This window comes from Eretmochelys imbricata, chromosome 1 (assembly GCF_965152235.1).
Source record: "Eretmochelys imbricata isolate rEreImb1 chromosome 1, rEreImb1.hap1, whole genome shotgun sequence".
Taxonomy (NCBI): Eukaryota; Metazoa; Chordata; order Testudines; family Cheloniidae; genus Eretmochelys; species Eretmochelys imbricata.
In genome coordinates, this window is record NC_135572.1 from 256,779,709 (window position 1) to 256,801,260 (window position 21,552).

A 21,552-nucleotide genomic window follows, 5' to 3' on the forward strand; every position below is an offset into this window, starting at 1 on the left:
CAGTGTTTACTTGATCTCTCACTGTTGCACTACTACACATGGGAGCACTAGTGTAGACCGGCTGCTGGAGTTTTAGCCTGCTCAGAATAGGTCTAGATGACACTGATGAAGAGTCCAGTGTCCTGTCCATACTAGCTTCCCCTCTATTGCACCATCACTAAGTGATAGAAATGATGGTGAGTAAGAGTCAACATAGAAAAGGTTTCCGGGATGGTTAAGCCTCCTCTCTGCCTCAGGAGAGAAGGGGAAGATGTTCTAAGCAGGGGTCAGCAATATCAGTGGAGCAGAGACAAATCTATAACTTACCTTGAAGTTTTCTTTGATCCGCTGTGGATGGAAGCTTTTGGGAATGACCACCACCCCTCGTTGGATGTTGAAGCGCAGAACAACCTGTGCTGCCGTCTTGTTGTATTTTTCCCCAATGGCATTCAGCACAGGGTCCTTCAGTAAAGGAGGGGAAGACACATTTACCCTTGAATTGGGGGGGAAAAAAAAAGGAAAAAGAAGGGTGTTTTATTTTGATTCTGGAATATTTAAAGAAAAGAGGCAGAGAGCAGAAATCTGAAGCAAAAACTGATTCAGACAATCTGTTATGAAATGAAGATTAATTCTAAATGCATCAGTTATCACCATGTTTATACTGTTTTCCCACTGCCTCTGTCAAACAATAAGATTTGTGGAAGTAACATGCGTAAGTTCATCTGCCCACTCTCGACCTGCAGTTTACAGATCATGAGCCAGCACTCATCCTATTCAATATGGAAAGTGTTTGGAAAAGTTTGATTGTCAAATATATTACAGTAGTACATGAGCTGAACAGTAAATCATGCAATAAGATTTGGAAGGCAGTTAGTCTCTCACAGGAAGCAACACCCGTTGGAACTTTTACAAGTAAACAGAACAGGACTCTAGGAAAGTGTACCAAGGGGATCAGTCCTACATGAGCAGAGAGATGGACTGGGTGATCTAATAAGTTGTCCACCTCTAACCTCCGATCAGGTTCAAAGCATACAGGCATCTTCTAGCCTTTGGGAAGCCTGATACTGTACCTTTGTTTCCTGATAATCCTGATCTGCTTCTGAGTCAGGTATTAAACAGCCCAGATCAAGTTATCATGGGATCAGTTGTGTGGAGAAGAGAGGAGAGATGTTCCTCATGACTTCTAGGAAGAGTTCTACTTGTTTTCCACTGGGTAGGTCCTCTGTTCTGTTTGGTGCCCTAAACGATCTAGTGTTTGCCCACCATGCAGCTACTCATTTCATAGCTCTATATTATAGTTGCCTCTCTTCTGGCCAACTGTATGGGGCTGACTCACTGACATTCCCTATTGACAGAGCAAGGCAAGGAGATCACTTCAGAGGGTTAGTCAGTGCTGCCTATGTCTACACTGCAGCTGGGAGCAAGCCTCCCAGCACAAGTCAAGAGACATATGCCAGCACACTAAAAAACAGTGCAGCTCCAGTGGAGAATCGGGCAAGCCACTTGAGCTCAGACCCAGGGGCTTGGGTGGTCTTACGTCAGAGCTGGAATGTCCACACTGCTAATTTTAGTGCGCTAACTTCAGTCCATCTACCCAGGCTGTGAGGATTGCTCTCAGCTGCAGTGTAGACGTACCCTGTATAGCCTGCTGGCCTTAGGAATACTGGAAATCACATTTTGTATTCCCAAGTTAGAGCTGAGAAGCTACATCTTAGTAAAAGGGATGGTGAGGTAGATTTACCCAAATTCCAAATTAAGAACTTTGGCTTCTCTGAAGCATGTTTCCAAAAAGAGGAGAAGCCCAGCTTCAAATGCTCATACTTGCCCCACTGGAGGATAGCAAGCGTTTGGGAGAAGCCATAATATTACTTTTTGCTGGATCTCTGTGGGGAGACTTGCAACTCTCTAGTAGCAATGTTCACCCCACAAGTGAGGCTAGTATGAAGACTTACCACGTTTCATCCCTTGCGGTTCCTAGTGGACTGTACCCAACAATGACAATGTCATGTTGTCTACAAAATTCTAAGAGCTTGGGCTGGGTGAAATATGGGTGGCATTCAACCTACATGAATGAAACAGAAGGAGCAATTAAATTAAATAGTGACAGATACTGAATAATGTCTTGACATCTCTTTCTGCATGTTTGACCAATTATAATCTCAGATGAATTAGAGATTGTAGGGGAAAATGTTTTAAGAAAATGGAACCTTTTACCCCCTAGATTAATCATTCAAATCCAGGCCATCCTGGTGGTGGCAGGCCATCCTGACCTTCCCAGGGGAAAGACTGTGACAGGAGCTGTGGAAATAATTGATTTTTCACTTTGCTGGCCATATCAAAAAGAGTGTGTTCCGGATCAACCCAAAAGAAACTTTGAAACTTTTGATTCACTGAGAAGTTGACCTGAAACAAAACACTTCATTTTTCTAAGCTTTTCGAGTTTTTAAAATGAAAAGTAGTTTTGATTTGGGGGAAAAAATGTTTAATTTCAAATGTGTCCAAATGAGAAGTTTAGAGTTTTAGAATTTTAGGTTTGATCTAAACAATTCTGCAAATTCAACATGAATTCTAATATTCTGGTTGACCCCAAATCTGCATTTTTCAGCTAAAGATGTATCAGCTGAAAAGCTTCACCCAGCTCCAATGATGACAGACCTTGAGCCATGTCCAGGCAAGAGGGGGGGGGGAAAAAATCAAGATATACAGTAGTCTAAGAGGAATGTGGACCTCCTTTTTGGGAAACAATTCAGACCGTTTAACACCTTTGCAATTCATGATTGTAATTACATGGGGGGAAATTTGCCTTCTCCCCAGTGGATAGATGGCAAACAAGATATGGAAGAGAGATTGGGAGCATGAGGGTAACTGTTAACCTGACTCACCAGCCTTTATGTTCTGTCCAACACTTATGTATAGCCATCTGAATAGAGATCTATGCCAGGAGGCAGGAGCATCTTGGCTACCTGATGATTGTATTTTTCTCTTCTCTTTGTAGCCAGAATGATGGCTGCTTCCATCTTAGTTTGCCTCCAGAAAGTTGGTGACAGCTTATGCCATCAGCAGAAAATTGAGGGAAATAAATAAATAAAACCCACATTTTTTTGTATGGACTGCTGCAAACCTCTGCCTTTCCAGGCTGCAGCTATTCTGTACCATCACCCACAGTGAGTTTTTCTGGCTATATGTTCAAATTTCTCGGAGATCCATTCCTGAGGTATACAAGCAGCTTGCTCTTATAATAAGTTCCTGAAGTTGATATAAACCCCTAAGAATTGCTTTTTTTTTTAAATCAGAACCTTCTTCCTTGCATCTTCATTAGGCCCAGACAGAGGGTAGTATTGATGTACTCTTGGGGGGTGGGGGGTGGGAATGGAGTCAGACAATCCAGCCAGAAGCAGTTATGGTGTTTAGTGCTTGTTTGATAACTTGATCTTTAATGCTGGTGGTGGGAAAAAGTATTAGAATGACAGCCACAGAGGCAAGGAAACTCCTGCGTAGCCAAAGAACAGGTACAAGGACAGTGGCAGACTTCCCCAATACTACCTTGTCAGTGTCCCTCCAAGGCCAACTTCAGAGGGTGAAAGGATAGTTTCCTCTTTTTCCCATACAATCTTTGGCCTCTAACAAGGATATCTATTAGCACTAATCACGATATCAGTCACTGGACATCTCTAACACCATCTCTCCAACTCCAAATCAGAAGCCACCCTAACCACCACCAGATGCTAATGACTTGTATCCAGACCAGCTACTTAGAAATAAATGGTTGTGGACCCCGTTGTCATGGTTTTACTTAGACTTGACCATTGACTTTAGTGGCAAGTTTAGCTTAAGCTGATGGCATGACATGGTCTTATTGCTAAGTTAGTTCTTTGGTCTAGTACCTCCACAGAATTACCTGTGGAAAGGACATAGAAAAGAGTGCCTTAGAACTTCTTTGGCTTGTTGTAGTTTCTTAGAGATCGTTCCTTATAGCAGACACATAAAGCACAATATCCCATATGCTATAGGGCTGGGCTCTAATTGTTTTAAATGAGGTAACTGATGGCTGGTTAGCCTGTTGGGAACTTTCTTGGATCACTTGAGGTACATGGCTGAATCCTTTTGATCATGTCTGCAGTGACGAGGATTCATACAGCCCTTAAAACTCATACACCATGGGACAAACTCAGGTTTTCAAGCACTGGAGAGGGATCTGGAAGGAAATGGATGTTCCCAGCAAATTTGGATATTTATATTGAGTGTAGAGTGAAAAATCAGTCATGCTCACTCTTAAGGAGGAAAGTTTGGCTTTCAATGTTTGGCGGTATGGTGGATAGCTTACTACCTGCAGTAGGTCATCTGTGCAGAAGTATTTGTAGTCCCTCTGAGCACCGTACCACAGTGCCAGTTTCAGGTAGAGTTAGGGCTCTGCTTGGGATCATACCTGATTGCTGACAGGTTTGTGCTTGAGCCCTGGCTTGTTCAGAATCATTTCCAGCTGCCTGCGGTTGAAGTTGGACACTCCAATAGATTTTGCCAAGCCGGCATCTTTACATGCTTCCAAAGCCTGCAAAGATAGCAACGGGGAGCATTAGAAAGAAAGCCTCAATAGAAACCTTCCAGCGCAGGAAAGTAAGCATTATTAGCTAGGTGAAATATACTTTACTCGGGACTCTGTCTAGAGAGTTAAGTGTGCATGCCTTACAGGAAAGGCCTTTACTTTGGAGGGACTAGCACTCCTGTTGATGCTTTGTTCCTATTCTAAACTCAATTCTCATGCAGCCATAGATTTTCAGAAGACCAAACCAAGGCACCTCAGATTTCAATGTTACTTCATACTAGGGTAGAATTTTCCCATGAAGCAGAGCAAATCAGAAGAAACATTTGATACACAGCACTTATACATTTCACATGTTCATTTCCAGAGTTTTATTTCAAATTTTAGAGGGACTGCCACACTGCTCCAGCTTTAGGGGTGGGGAAAGGGAGACAACATCTGAACAAGAGATAGCTTCCCTTCCCTGTCACTTTCTGAATTACCCCAGCTATTATTTCAGCTGTGCAAGTGTTAGTCCAGGCTCTCCTCCTGCCAGAGTCTACAGTTAAGTCATAATTTTATGCCAAAGTGTTGCCATGAAATTGTGCATCACAAAAATCAGCATTAAGACTTCATTGCAAAATGAAGTGGGAGGAGAAGATGGGGCTGAGAGGAATACAGGATTTGCATTTCAAACCAATATAGCTATGCAGTTAAGGAAGCTTATACAAACAAGGTAAACATATAATAATTCCTTCATTAAGCATCCTCTGATACTCTGCTTTTAGTTGATGCCATGCTTCATGAACAGGAGAAGAGTATCTTTACTTAGAGATACTCCTCTCTCCCAAAACCCCTCTGATGAATGCAGTGGCTATTCAGTGGTGCAATGAAGCAGAGTTACAGTAGACTCTACTCTTGTCTCCAACATCTGGGTACTGAATGTCCTGCTTGTCAGTTTTATTATCCTTTTCTGATTTAAACGAATAGGGGAATTAGGGAAGCAAAAGGCTCCATTTATTTTATGGCCTCTGGCTGGCCTCTTCTTGTCATATGATTTTCATCATTCAACAGTGAGGCAACAAGAATAGCCACAATCCTGGCTGCTGAAGCCACACTGAAACAATTAAATTACTCCAGGGAGGAGTTTAGCTGGCTGTATATAGACTGATCCTAATATTTACAGGCAGCGATGACCCCTTCTCAGCGGCAGCAGCTGGGTTTTTCCTGCCTATTGTTACTGAGGCTGTCATGTTACACTAGAGCCTTACAATAAGAAACAGATTGAGGGTAACAAGCTGCAGGGACTGAACAGAGAAAGTTTGACAGATGTTTTTCTTTCATGTTTAAGTGAATTTGACTTGTGAATCTGAGGAACTAACAGCACGGGCTCAGGCCAAGCATATCGTGAGCAGCTATTCTGGAAGTTACCCACACAACTGTGTTCCATGGAAGCACCCCCTCTCTTATTCCAGCCCTGGGAGCCCACCTCAGAATTTTGCCACTGTGTCCAAATCTTGACCAACAGCAGCTCGTGCTAAGCCAGTGCAGGGCATCACTATGCAACTTTTGCCAGTGTAGATTCAATCTGGACATGTAGCACCCTGGGCTATTCCCGTCTCTTGAGGAGAGATGGCTGCTTGTGCTGAGTAAATTGTTAAAAGCCACATGGCTTATTCATAGATTCATAGATACTAAGGTCAGAAGGGACCATTATGATCATCTACTCTGACCTCCTGCACAACGCAGGTCACAGAATCTCACTCACCCACTCCTGCGAAAAACCTCTCATCTATGTCTGAGCTATTGAAGTCCTCAAATCGTGGTTTAAAGACTTCAAGGAGCAGAGAATCCTCCAGCAAGTGACCCGTGCCCCATGCTACAGAGGAAGGTGAAAAACCTCCAGGGCCTCTTCCAATCTGCCCTGGAGGAAAATTCCTTCCCGACCCCAAATATGGCGATCAGCTAAACCCTGAGCATATGGGCAAGATTCACCAGCCAGATACCCAAGAAGAATTCTGTGTAGTAACTCAGATCCCACCCCATCTAACATCCCATCACAGGCCATTGGGCCTATTTACCATGAATATTTAAAGATCAATTAATTTCCAAAATCATGTTACAGGATGTGCAAAAGTGAGGACTAGACTGAGATCCAGACTCCCTTTTACCTGTGGTGTAAGAAAAAAAGTGTGGTGTCTAGATGTGACTAAGGATGGGTTGTATATTGCCCTGTCCCCTTTACTTGAACTGAAGTTTCTACTTCTAAGTAAGGGCAGGTTTGAGATATTTAAAAGGTGGGAACCTTGAAAGGCACAGCCCATTGACAATTCAGGATTCAGCACCTCTATGCAGTTCTACTACCCTCTAAAGCAGTGGTTCTCAACCAGGGGTATGCATACCCCGGAGGGTACGCAGAGGTCTTCCAGGGGGTACAGCAACTCATCTACATATTTGCCTAGTTTTACAGTGTAGTTACATAAAAAGCAGTAGCCAAGTCAGTACAAACTAAAATTTCATACATACAATGACTTAATACTGCTCTATATACTATACACTGAAATGTAAGTACAATATTTATATTCCAATTGATTTATTATATGGTAAAAATGAGAAAGTAAGCAATTTTTCCATAATAGTGTGCTGTGACAGTTCTGTATTTTTGTCTGATTTTGTAAGCAAGTAGTTTAAGTGAGGTGAAACTACTGAAAGGTGTACAGTAGTCTGGAAAGGTTGAGAGCCACTGTTCTAAAGTCCTTGTAATTAAAAGAAATGTTGAATACCCTTATGGTAACTTATACCCCAGAACAGAGGGAGAGTTATTTTTTGTGAGGCAACATAATTTTCTATCCTACCTTGAAACTACATCTTCTGTTACCAAGAAGGAGCTAGTCATATGTTTTCAAGGACCACTATCTCCTCCATCTCTTTGAAAATAGTAAGACTTGAAAGGCTACAACTGCAATGAACGTGGTGGTCTCTGAGAGCCCACAACAAACCAGTCGAACAGTTCCAGAAGCCCCAACTAATCCAAGACAAGTGCAATGTCTTGATCAGGGAGTGTGAAAAGGCATTTCTAAAAACATTTTTGGATACATCTACATGTAAATAAAGTCAGTTTCAGAGTAGCAGCCATGTTAGTCTGTATTTGCAAAAAGAAAAGGAGTACTTGTGGCACCTTAGAGACTAACCAATTTATTTGAGCATGAGCTTTCGTGGGCTACAGCTCACTTCATCGGATGCAAAGTGTGATTTTAGCATGTGTTGGCATATGTGCTAGCTTTCTTTTTGCTGGTAGTAAAGACATGTTGGCATTGGCTAGCAGCCCAAGACAGCCACCCATAGTCCTCAGCAGGCTCATACTGGGCTGCTAGCCCAAGCTGACATCTTCACTTTTGTTATCTGCATGAGCTAGATTAAAGCTATCACAGGCGTGCCTGTCTGCGCTAGCCACACCTTCATTTGCTGCATAGCTGTACCCTCAGACTCTGCTTAATGCTGGTGGAATGAGACACCCCTGCACACAGAAGTCCCTTTATCCAGGGAGTCAGTAGCATGGTCAGTGGAAATGCAAGTTTACCTACATTGCCTTGTCAAGGTTCCTCAGCCAGAGTGCAGAGGAGCCACTTTCCCAGATGTGATGGCGTTTAAATGCATAGGAATGTTACAACTGCGTACCTCCCAAGTAGCACATAAGTTTGTCTCATGGTAGATATATTTTCCATTTTCATCTCTCGGGTAGATTGCATCTCCAGGCTGAAAGAACAAAGTCATAGTTTTCAGCTTCCACTACTCAGAACGGAGGTTTTACACATACTCTCTACATTTATCAGTGGACAAAAATCCAGAGGCTTTCTAAACACACCAAGTTCAAAAGGTTATTCATATTGCGCTTGCCACATCCTCCCTTCATCTACCAGCACTTTAATGCTATAATCATTAAGTGCACTTCCTGAAATATTCCCCTCATATGGCTATGCACTAAAAAGTTCCATTTGAGTTGTGCCATGATCCTGGAGGTTGCAAGAGGGGATGGCTTCCAGAGTCTAATCGCCTATTTCCCAGATATTCCATTGTGGCAGCCAAACATTTCCACATGGCTAGACTATTGCAAAAGCCCAATTCCCCTCCAATGCTGCTTGCTTGTGCTATTTACCATTCAGGGACACTGAAGAGCAATGCAAGTTAAACATCTGATATTGCAAGACAATCTTGCAGGACCAACTCCCAGTGATGCTAATGAGAGTTGTGTGCATTGGACACCTGGCAGGATGTGCCAAGAATCTTTCAGGATCATGCCCCAAGTTCTCCTATCTCCCTTGATACCCCAGAGAGCACTTTAAGGATGCTTGCAAGCATCCGTAGGCCTGGTACATAAGTGCACCACTTTCTCTCATTTGCTGATCAACTTGTTGCTACTACAGGCAGTATATTTTAAAATGTCAATCATTCATCGGATATTAGTTTCACTTTGTTTCCTTAAATGCCTTTTGTGGTGTCTGGTAGCTGATCTGACTTCAGACGGCCATAGTTCAAAAAGTGCGGGGTAACGTGTCGACAGGGTAATTCCTCAGGAATACACAGCTGTGACTAATGTGCTCAGTGACTGGCACCACCACATTCAACACATGCAACTGCAAGACATTTTAGGGTGAAAATGAACCTTAGTACAACAAAGCATCCTCACATTTCAGAGATTGGAGCGTTAAGTGTAGGTTTTTTTGCCTCAAAAATGAGACCATTCGTTAAAGCAAGACCCAAGAGACAGGCCTATTACTATTATTAATTCTTACTATGTCTTATTAGAAGAACCTTGCACTGTCAGGAAAAAGTAAGATGGCATTTAGGTCTTTTCCATCTTAAATTGGGTGAGAGCGAGAGAAGAGTAGAGAGGGGTTTGGAGTTCTTTATGAACATGGGATCCTAGCCAAAACTTTTCAGGATTCTGCAACATCCTACTCCAAAATTTGGCGTCTTCTATAGGGATCATTACAAAGGTAAGGGTTGTTGCAAAGCAGGTGTGACCTTCCAGCCAACTCAGAGTTTATGGGTTGGATCTGGATCCAGGAGTTTGGTTTTAGGGCCATCTCTCATTAGATAGAAAGGGAATGTTTAACTTGGGATCATCTCCAAATTCCTTTGCTCCTAGTATTAATATTCTAGACAGCAAAGAAAAAGAAAGGCTCAAAGAAACAGCAAGATCCAGAGTGCCCTCCTGTGCATTTACACAAGGTTTATAACATCCTTTATAACAACATCTACATGGAGCTGCTGTAGGAAGTTAAGATGCCAGTGTCTGAAAAACCCATAGTAGGCAGATGGTACTCCTCTCTACATTCCCTTGATCATTGATGCAAATAGGACCATCTCACAGCTACCTGCATTCCAGAGAAAGCATCTAGATGAAAGATCTGGCTGAATATGAACCAGACAAGATGGAGGCAATGCTGATGGGAAGAGGCAGACAGTTTGGAAAATGAAGCAATTGTGGTTACTAGACCTTCAGAGACTTCTTCCCATGAGTACAAGAAATGCTTTTTTCCACCTACAATTTGTCCATCTTAAATAGACCCGCCCACTCATTTCCAGAAGAAATAAGGTCTCGAGATCTCACTGCCTTCAGAGCTAAGGGTCAAACCCACTTTGACTTGGCAATAAAAAACAAAGGTAGAGAGAAATGGCTATTTAACAACTCCTAGCCACTACTGCATCTGGGGAAGAAGGCAGGAAGTTAATCAAAATCAGCCAATGTACCTATCTATTTTCTCTTGGGATGCATTCAGATATAATGGTGATGGGAGACACTAGAAGAATCCACATATCAAGCCTTTCTGGATATATTCAGAACTCTTCCAGAGTGAATTTTTTGTTTTACTCTCAGAACAAAGTCCTCCCAAAGAGCTATATGAAAAAAGTTTGCATCAGTAAAATCAGTAAAGAGATGAGTTTACAGTTTTACAAGAGGCATGTTTGTGGATTTTGCCTCAAGCATCAATATTTTCACATATTCATGAAAGGCTCATTTTGCAGGTAAGATTTTTTGGCTGCAAGAAAGGAAGTCTCCTTCAACTAGCAAGCCTCTGTCTGGGGCAAAATATGAGTTTTTTGTAATGTGATGCCACTTTCTGTGGCAAATGTGTGCTGGCACAACTGTTACTATACAAAATACACAAATCTGTGTGCCAATTGATAGAGTACTATTAACACACAAATTTAATCTTAAATTTGAAGATGCTTTAGGGAGATTAAACAGCACCTAGCCCAACAACAGCTGTTGCAGATGGGGAGAGCTGGAAAGCTGTCCCAACAAATCCTGCCTTGTGTGTAGTTTTTGCAGAAACAACTGTTCCAGTTCCAAGAGATGCTTCCCAGATTTTGGTCCAGACATTGCTCCATACTTCACTGCATATTGTATTAGAAAGAAAGGGATTTTTCCCCTCCCCAAAGGGACGCATGAGTGGAGCTTCAGGACTGCAACTGAGAGCATCTTGGTGCAGGATTTAGGGAATCAGAAGTAGATTTATTAAAAGGCAGCTGTCAATATCTTTATTTTGTGGGACACTGACCTTCACCATATGGGAGAATGAACTATGGGAAGAAAGCAACAGGAGTAAAAGGAAACCGGAAATTCCAGATGGTGGGAACTATTTTCTAAAGTGCACCTAAAAGGGTTCCATACTAGAGCTTGCTTTACATAATCCTTAACATCTGAGGCCAATTACTCTTGTGTAAGGAACAGGATGCCACTTCTATAGGAGCGAAGGGAATGTAGGGCCTCTGAGTGAGTTCCATGTGTTGGTTTCTGATCTCTAGAGGTACTGGCATTTGAATGCACCAGTCACAGGAAGGCATGAGCTTTGAGAGTTGTCAGGAAACAAAAGACTCAGGTAGATTCCTTTCTTGGTGGAAGCAGTATTGTCCACTCAGAGCATTTAAAAGTGATCCAGCCTCCCCATCCCCCCTCAAATTATGAATGCCTTAGTTCTGTTTGGGTTTTTTATATTTGCCTTCCGGTTTAAGCCTCTGAGGAGCACTTGCATTGTGTTTTCAACTTTCTCTCTGAAACCATGAGGGCTAGTGATCTCCTTTTATAATCCTCCCAGCCCCTGAGATGGTTTAAGAGCTGGGGCTTCAAGAAAAAAGCACCAAATCTTATGAGAGTGGTCATAAAATTGCAAGAGTTGGCAACACTGCAAGAAATTATACCAGTTCTCCAAACACCAGTGATCCCCAGAATGAGGGAACAAGAAGTCATGATTGTTTAAATTTCTGCCTCAGAGAACCCAAGTTTAGATGCTAGGTCTGTCCTCCTAAAGCTGTCTGTCTAGCTGACTGCCACAAACAAGCAGATATGCAAGATTTTGTGAAATGGTTTGCACAATACCTTTAAATACTATGGAGACTCTCTAGTGGTTGGAACAAAGCTGGGAGTCAGAACAGTTTTATTCCCTAATTTTACCACTAATTCAGTGTTGCCTTGTAAGTCACTTAACTCCTGTTAATCTTCCCATCTGGCCATAAATGAATTTAGATTGGAAATTAAAAAGGTTTCCAACTATCAGAGGAGTTTGATTCTAGAACAACCTTCCAACAGGGGACAAGAAACTTAAGTGGTTTTAAGATGGAACTTACAAAAGGGGTTAAACAATGTGGTTGCCTTTAATAGCAGGGAATTGGACTCTATGACCCAGCCCATGCTCTATCTGGAAAATGGGGATAGTGCACTAGGCTCATAGATGGCTTCATAGGCTACTACAGACTTCTATATCCTACTCCTGAGGGAATTCTGTCCCCTGCAGATTTCTTTGCTTCCCTGCAGAAAAATGACTTCCTGATGGGGAAGCAAAGGGAAGCCACTAGAATGGTCATGTGACTCTCCCCAGCAGTATGTTTCGGGTGCCCAGGGCAGCCGGCAAAGACGTAAATCACTGTGGGGCAGAAGGCAGGACTGGGGAAGACCTGGCTGGTGGCTCCTAGTCTGCACCGGGCTCAGGTGGTAGTCTAGGCATGGCTGTGCTGTGCTGGACTGGAGAAGACAGGACTTCCTCTTCCCCTGCACAGCATCTAGGGCCGGGTCAGACCCACCCCTAGATTTGTCCCCCAGCTACAGGAAGCTCTGCAAACTTTCCCCCTTACTGCACCCATTGCTCCTCAGCTGCGGGGGGAGGGATCCCTGTAAAGGGAGCTGCTCCCCCATCCGCCCAACCCCCATGCATTCAGACCCCTCATACCCAGACCCTCACCCCACCCCACCCCGCACTCAGAACCCCACTGATGAGCCCCATTCCCCCTGCACTTGGACAACCCCGAGCTACCCGCATCTGGATACCCACCCCACCAAGCCCCAGCCAGTTGCACCTGGATCCCCACCCCACTGAGTCCCACTTCTCCAGCATCTGGACCCCCAACTGAGCCCTATCCCCCTCACACCTAGACACCCATCCCCCCAGCTGAGGCCCAACCACCTTCACCTGGACCCTCTGCAGAGTTCCATTACCATTGCACCCAAAAAACCCCAACAAATCCCTGTGCATCCAGATCCCTTCTGCACCCAGATCCCTGACTGAGTCACTCACACCCAGATTGCCCCACACAGAACTCTCTCAACCCGCACCTGGATCCCTCCACACTAAGTCCCTCCACACTTTGTTCCTGCCTTGCTGAGCCTGCCTGCCCATACCTGGTGCACCTGGCATGGAGGGGCAGGGCCTGGGGTGTTTCTGGGGCAGGCGCGGTCCTTGCACTGTGTCAGGGTTGGGTGCAGCCTCATCGCTGAGTCCGTGTCCTGGGGGGGGGGGGGGGGGGCGGGAGAGCGGGGAGAAGAGCTGCACAGGGATTTCCCACCTCTGTGCAGCCAGTGATCTGGACTCCCCAATGCCATGCTGGAGCCTCCACATTTATTTGACAAATAAAATTTCCAGAATTTTGCAGAAATTTAAAATATGATGCACAGAATTTTAATTTTTTTGGCATAGAATTTGTAATTTTTTGGTGCAGAGTGCCCTCAGGAGTAATATCCCCCCTCTGACCCCAGCTAAAGGAGCTCTCCTAGCACCAGTGCTGAAGGCCCATTTTATTCCACTTTACAATTTATGCTCTCTCTATTTGGCCTGGATACTCCATTTAACAAAGTTGATGTTATTGTGCTTTGTCTTCTTCAATGAAGAGCAATATGCACATGCAAAGAATGTCAAGCATTACATTGCCACCAAAGAACCACTTTTTTAAACAAAGAGTGGTCTGTAAGTTTGAAGAATTACTTGAGTCAGAGGACTTGGTTCACACAGGCAGATATTGTGATAAGCATTAGGGCTACTTTTCTTTTTACCTTGAATGCCATTGGCAGCTCAATAATATAAAGATCAACATAATCCAGCCGCAGAATCTTGAGTGTCTTCTCCAAAGTTGGACGCACCAGCTCCGGTGGGTGACATGTATTCCATAACTAGGGGAGGGGAACAAAAAACATAAAACACTCTTGGTTCTAGTGAGATAAATAGAAATTCAGTTACTTGATTTCCCCACCTTTCTCCCCTTTAGATAGTACTACAGACTACATCGGGTTAGCACAGGATGTAAGTCAGTGCATTATTGGATTACTTATGTACACAAAAGGAGAAGCTCCGTTTTCCCCCCTAGGATGGATCAGCATAGAGAACTGACCAGAACCTTTACCCATAACTTAAACCTGTCCTGACCTAGATTTTAAACACAGCCACATACTTAAATGTAGACAACAACTTTCTACTTCCTGAATTTAGCTGGATGTTGGCAAGGGTCCTGTGATTGGAAAGGATTAGCTAAACGGGAAGGGAAGGTTTCAGAGAGGTGTCTCATGGTTAGGATAGTTCAAATACTTATCTAAGCCACAACTAGATTCTGAACCTTCTGAAGTTTGCTTATTCCCACTGGAGGGCTCCCCCTTCCCTCTCTAGCAAGAGGATCTACAAACAAACAAAAAAAATTTTTTTTGAGCTGTGCACTTGTATTCATGCTCTGAAGTCTGCACATGGACAAAATTGCAGAGATTTGTGGCTTCAAGTAGAGGTCACTGAGTATCTGTTCAGGGTTGAGCAAGTGACTTTGGAAACAAAAATGAACTCCCCAAATTTATCAAGTTTGGTTTATACTAGGGCTGTTGATTAATTGCAGTTATCTCATGTGATTACTCAAAAAAATGAATCATGATTTAAAAAAATTAATTGTGATTAATCACAGTTTTAATCTCACGTTAAACAACAGAATACCAATTGAAATTTATTAAATATTTTGGATGTTTTTCTACATTTTCATATATATTGTATTCTGTGTTGTAATTGAAATCAAAGTGTATATTATTATTACAAATATTTGCACTGCAAAAATGATAAACAAAATATTTTTCAGTTCACCTCATACAAGTACTGTAGTGCAATCTCTTTGTTGTGAAACTGCAACTTACAAAGGTAGATTTTTTTATAGCTGCACTCAAAAACAAAATGTAAAACTTCAGAGCCTACAAGTCCACTCAGTCCTACTTCTTGTTCAGACAACCGCTAAGACAAAAAAGTGTGTTTACATTTACAGGAGATAATGCTGCCCTCATCTTATTTACAACGTCACCAGAAAGTGAGAACAGATATTCACATGACACTTTTGTAGCTGGCATTGCAAGGTATTTACATGCCAGATGTGCTAAACATTGATATTCTCCTTCATGCATCGGCCACCATTCAGAGGACATGCTTCCATGCTGATGACGCTCGTTAAAAGAATAATGCGTTAATTAAATTTGTGACTGAACTTCTTGGGGGAAGAATTGTATGTCTCCTCTTCTGTTTTACCCGCATTCTGCCATATATTTGATATTATAGCAGTCTCGGATGATAACCCAGCACATGTTCATTTTAAGAACACTTTCACAGCAGATTTGACAAAACGCAAAGAAGGTTCTAATGTAAGATTTCTAAAGATAGCTACAGCACTCGACCCAAGGTTTACGAATCTGAAGTGCCCTCCAAAATCTGAGCGGGATGAGGTGTGGAGCATGCTTTCAGAAGTCTTAGAAGAGCAACATTCCGAAGTGGAAACTACAGAACCCGAACCACCAAAAAAGAAAATCAACCTTCTGCTGGTGGCATCTGACTCAGATGATGAAAATGAACATGCGTCGGTCTGCACTGCTTTGGATTGTTATCGAGCAGAACCCACCATCAGCATGGATGCATGTACCCTGGAATGGTGGTTGAAGCATGAAGGGACATATGAATCTTTACCGCATCTGGCATGTAAATATCTTGCGATGCCAGCTACAACAGTGCCATGCGAATGCCTGTTCTCACTTTCAGGTGACATTGTAAACAAGAAGCACAGCATTGACTCCTGCAAATGTAAACAAACTTGTTTGAGCAATTGGCTGAACAAAAATAGACTGAGTGGACTTGCAGGCTCTAAAATTTTACATTGTTCAAAAATAAAACAGGTTTTTTTTGTACGTAATTCTACATTTGTAAGTTCAACTTTCATTACAAAGATTGCACTACAGTACTTGTATTAGGTGAATTGAAAAATACTATTTCTTTATATTTATTTTTGATTACAAGTAAAAAAACAAAAAGTGAGCACTGTACACTTTGTATTCTGTGTTGTAATTGAAATCAATATATTTGAAAATGTAGAAAACATCCAAAAAATTTAAATAAATGGTATTCTGTTATTGTTTAATAGTGCGATTAATCATGCAATTAATTTTTTAATCGCTTGACAGCCCTAGTATATACTGATTTTTCTTAAGTTTTCCAATTTCTGTGGTCAGTTTTGTCATGTTGAGGCTATGTCATGTGATCAAATGATATTATGAAGAAAGGACTAGGTAGGTTTGAGCGGAATCTTTGGTTTTCTGATGTGGCCAGAGCCACTGAGTCTCTGCATGATCTAGGGAAGTTTTTGTTTAAGCTCAGAACCTCACTGAAAGATAAATGCTGCATTGATGCTCCATAGGCATGAAGCAGATGTGGTTAGAGTGAAAACTGAACTAGGGCATTGTGTAAATAACAATTTCATAGGGGGCACAGAAATCGTGAAAATGCCCCCATACGAGGATCTTTTAAATATTACCTTAGCTTACTGTGCAGTGCACATGCAGAGGAATTGAGTGCTGTGCACGCGTGTATGAAAAAGACCTAGCGGGGAAACAGAATGGATGGGTCTTTTTTTTTTTCTTTTTTAAGTCACAGGCACAAATGAAATTGACTAAAGTTTGCTGGTTAAGTTCATTCTGTGCAAATTGTGAAATTCAATACTTTGTCATTTACATGGTCATGAATTTTCTAAAACCACCCACATGATTTATATAGTCCCTAATTATGCTTGCTTCCTCCATTGAGGGATTATTCCCAGATGTCAATGATTTTAAAACCATCACTGTTCTTGGATTCCCATGTGTCAGTGATGACCCAAGATACCCATCATCTGGTTAGCCTGAAGGCAGACCTTGCTGAAGCAGTGTTCCAGGTCTGTCTTCTCCCATCTGGGTTAACTGAAATTTGCTCTATTTAGGGCTATTCGTGAAGACCACACCAAAATTTAACTACCACCTGCCAGTGTAACCACCTGTGTTAACAGGGGCAGCTTGAGCTGAGCAGAGTATCTAGGCTTTGTGCAGCACAAAGCCTTAAATCTGCTTTTGGAGGAAATTCAAGGTTTCATAGATTCATAGATTCATAGATATTTAGGTCAGAAGGGACCATTATGATCATCTAGTCTGACCTCCTGCACAACGCAGGCCACAGAATTTCACCCACCACTCCTACAAAAAAACCTCACACCTATATCTGTGCTATTGAAGTCCTCAAATTGTAGTTTAAAGACCTCAAGGAGCAGAGAATCCTCCAGCAAGTGACCCGTGCCCCATGCTACAGAGGAAGGCGAAAAACCTCCAGGGCCTCTTCCAATCTGCCCTGGAGGAAAATTCCTTCCCGACCCCAAATATGGCGATCAGCTAAACCCTGAGCATATGGGCAAGATTCTAAGGTGTTTCTCAATCCTAAACGAGATGGGGAATTTTTGAATATAGGCAGCAGGGCATTTTTTTGGTAGAGAGCCTCGATTTTGGAACTTTCTTTTTAATATGCAGCTGGCCATTTTTAGGTTGCAGGATGTTTAATGGAAAACCTGCAGTTGCTATGGGGGTGAGCTCGGGACAAAGTCATTTTCAGCAGACACACAGTTACCCATGGGGTAATGGTGATGTGTTTTATCTTGCAACAGACCCACATGCCTTAGAGAGCCCTGAATAAAGACCTATCAGTGAGTAAGTGCCATGAATACAGCAGTTTTAAAAAGCTGCAGAGGCTTCAAAGAAAGGTGCTGTAGCAATGGTTGTGAACCCTGTTACCTTAGCTTCACTGGTGCCAAAAAATATTAGGTGAGTTTCCTAACTGGTTTTCACAATTTGTAAAAGTGATTATCTACATCTGTGGATCAACGATCAGAAAGCTGCAAAGCAGCTGTGGCATTCTAGAACACCACATTCCCTGGAAATGTTACTTTTAGGCTTAATAAAAGAAAAATATCTGGAGTGAAAGACAACCATGAAAGCCTTAGTACATAAGCCAAAGACTGTTGGCAATTGATGGAAAGCCTCTGAAATCTTTGGATGCTTTGTCTGTGATCAACATGTTAACAGCAGGAGCCAAGCACAAATGTGGATTTCAGCTGGCAGATAGCGTATGACTTTGTAAAGTCATTATTCCAGAACAACTGAGCCTAGTCTTGTTAACCACTGCTGATGGGCTGGTGTGAGATTAGTATCATCAAAACATTTAAAGACTTACCTGAACTCCTGCAGTTGAGAAATTGCACAATAAAGCCAGGTTCTCCTGTGAAATTTCTAGTACTTGCTGGTTTGGGTCAAGTAAGAAACAAGCATAGCTCTTTCTCATGTGGTAGTAATAAGTGGCCTAGTGAACTTAACCACTGCATCTTTAATAATGCAAAGAATTAGGGTTGGTCAGCCATTATAGGCTACAAATTTGCCGTTAGCTCAGTTTGTGCTTTAGGAAAAAAGAGGATCTGAGTTTGGGGGCGATGGCGGGGGGAGGGGAAATCACAGATGAAATAAAGATTTAATCTGAACCTTTGGGGTTAAATGTATATTTTGTTAAGTAGTGACCAGAGAACAGAACAGAAAGATAGCTGCAGTTGAGGAATTCCCACATATTGCATGTTATTGCATGTTATTGCAGCCAAGGTTGGAACCAGAATGCCTCTCTCTCTCTCTCAACAAAAGCTACAGTCTAAATAGGATCAGGATCACAACCTCATTTCTGGGAACCACATGTTCCACTCTCCCTAAAGAGAAACTCTGTCCAACTGAACTTTGACTCAAGGACAAATACAAGACGTTTTGCCAATGGTTTGACAAAGTGCGTTTAATAGGCTGTCTAGGGGTTAGATCAGGTGATGGTGTTAGAACACTTTGAAAATTTCCTACCCAAATCTAGAAGCAAAGTGTTTTTCCAGCAAGAAATGCCAATTTGTTGAAACCAAAAACTTCCTGCAAGAAAGGGTCAGTTTTGCTGAATTCCCATTTTAAAAAATTGAGTCATTTCAAAATTGTCAGGTCCTGTTCTTACATTTTTGAAACGAGAAGTTTGAAATCACTTGAAAAATTTTGAGTGTGCTCAATACAAGCTGCTTTGACCAACCTGATCCAGAGTTTAGATTTTTGATTAGTGAAAAACTTGTGACTGACTTTGCCCCAGTTTGGGGAAGAACTTGTTCCCCCCCTTGTAACAGGAAAACAGTTTCCCACCCAGCTGTATCTGTGACAGAAAGCAGTTAGCATAGACTAGTTGAAGCACAGGACTGGAAGTCTGTTCACAGCTTTGCCACCGACTTGCTCTCTAACCTCTGAGAACTCACTTAAGCCCTAAAACCATCTGAAGCTATGGCTCAGAATCCTAGTTTGCGGAATACTTAGCTCCTAGAATGGAAGGTGTTATGAAAGTAAACAGCTACAATTGTTCAGTACAAAACACTGAATGCATACTCTTTATGTATCTGAAATATTTATTTAATCAGTGTTTTGTGGTGCACATTTAATATTCACTGTACAGAGAAAGAAAAATGTGGGGAGCACTGTGTTAAGTGTGGTGGAGGATTTTATAACATGAAGCATCTGCCTGTAAAAAACTGACCCGAGCCTGCTAGCTTATTACACGCATAACTGAACTGGTACCACTTTTGTACCAATGACCTAAAGTTAAAGTTGAATCCCTTTACCAATACTTTGAAGTAAAGTTCTCCATTTTACTTCTTTGGAAGATCTTTAAAAAGTGTCAGATTTAAGATTTTAAACTTTGACTAGCTCATGACTCATTCTCAGGAGCCTTTCCCTGCTTGAAATCAAGCGCAAGACTACATCACCACAAGACAGTTTTCTGCACTGATCACTGAATTTCAGATATAAATCCCACAACAAAAGCTGGCTTTCATATGAAGGGTTTCTTGGAAATCCAGCTGTATGAGATGACTGTCAAAGTTTAACCTAAAATTATAGGGAACGTTTTTCTTTTTGGAAGCCCCCCATGTAGTTGCCAGATTTTCCTCTCATGTCCTTTCCCACTCCCTCCCTTCCCTGTAAATTCATTAAGTCTCTTTAAAACAATTCATTCAAGCAGTGGTGTTTGAAAAGGCCTGCAGTGGAAAATGTGCATGTACAATGCAAAGAAAGAGTCACGGTATAAGTTCCAAGAGCCTAACGATGGGCAAAACCTCAGGAGGTTGGGTTTGAAAAAGCACTGAAAAGTTTGGATGATTTAACTTGAAATTAAGGAAATGTACTACACGTCCAGCCCACCCGAACACCCACAAACATAAATCACAGGACTAAGAGTAAGTAGCCTGATGTAACTTCTCACTTTGCCACAATAGAAGATTTCTTCTCGTTTTACTTTTCCTTCTGCAATCTTCTCCCAGATGGCCTGTCCCACTTCATGCTCGTTGTAGTACACAAAGGCCCCATCAATATGGCGGTAACCAGCATCAATGGCAATCTTCACTGATTCTTCACAGGTACCTTTGGGAGTCTAATGGAGACAAGAGACAGGGCGACATGGTTACAACTTTGTTCGTGCCCATCTGAGCAGCAATGGGACGGTGCTAATTCTGAATGAGTGGGAAGCACAAGTCAACATTTCACCTCCTAGTCTACAACGCACACAACTCTGTTCACATACTAGGCTCCTGGGAAAGAGCGAGGACTGAACTGCTGTGCTGTCCTAATAGAAATTAATTTAGATTTATGGAGACTTTAAGTCCCCCTTTTCCCTTTCTACCACTGAACGTAATAGAATTATGCTAAAAAGTTCTCCATGTGCACCCTCTCCCACCCTAACTTTTCAAGGGTTGAAAAGCGACAGACAGAATTTAGTTTTTCCTTTTGCTACTACTTTTCCAAATTTGGACACGTTTTGAAGAGTTAGAGCAGAAAATGGAAGAGGAGTAAAAAGTGGAAAAGCCTTGGGACATGGTTTATTTTAATGCACTCCGTGGCAAAAAAGGAGAAAAAGAAAGTAAGTAAAAAGCAAAACTAAAACATTTTAGATCAAGATGACCTCATTGTGAAGTTTCCTGTCAAATCAACACTTTCCCATAAGAAGTCATTTGACAAGACCTCATGGGAAAGTTTTTGGTTGAAGCACAGCTCTGTTGAAACAGATCAGAAATTGCCTGTGCGGCTAATAACCTTATTAGCAATTTATTGAGGCATGGGGAAGAGGAATTCGGACACTGCCTTGACCCTCCTCACTTTCACCAGCTCAGCACCATTGGAGTTGCTACATTTTACATGGGGGTGAGAGTAGGATTGGGCCCTGTTGGATTAGCATATTGCAGGTAGGCAGTGGCTTCGTAGTCTGCCTAAGAACATTTGATTTTTTTTTTAATATTTTTTAATAAGAAGGTCCTGACTGCTGCAGTCTAGAAATTAAAACTGAGCGAGAGACTGTATGGGATTGATATCTCCAAATGAAGAACGTGCTAAGCCTTTGCTGTACTTTGGGTCTCATGTT

At 42.2% G+C, this 21,552-nt stretch overlaps 1 protein-coding gene across 1 annotated transcript in view; it reads right to left on the reverse strand.

Annotated features, from left to right (window-relative positions):
- Positions 1-21,552, reverse strand: part of AKR1D1 (aldo-keto reductase family 1 member D1) — a 54,371-nt gene that overhangs the window by 11,957 nt on the left and 20,862 nt on the right. Inside the window, exons 2-7 of the mRNA XM_077807533.1 lie at positions 20,401-20,568; positions 13,827-13,943; positions 8,177-8,254; positions 4,406-4,528; positions 1,932-2,041; positions 307-472 (exon numbers count right to left, since the gene is read on the reverse strand). Of these exons, the coding sequence (XP_077663659.1) occupies positions 307-472; positions 1,932-2,041; positions 4,406-4,528; positions 8,177-8,254; positions 13,827-13,943; positions 20,401-20,568 (762 nt within the window). The remainder of the gene's footprint in view (positions 1-306; positions 473-1,931; positions 2,042-4,405; positions 4,529-8,176; positions 8,255-13,826; positions 13,944-20,400; positions 20,569-21,552) is intronic.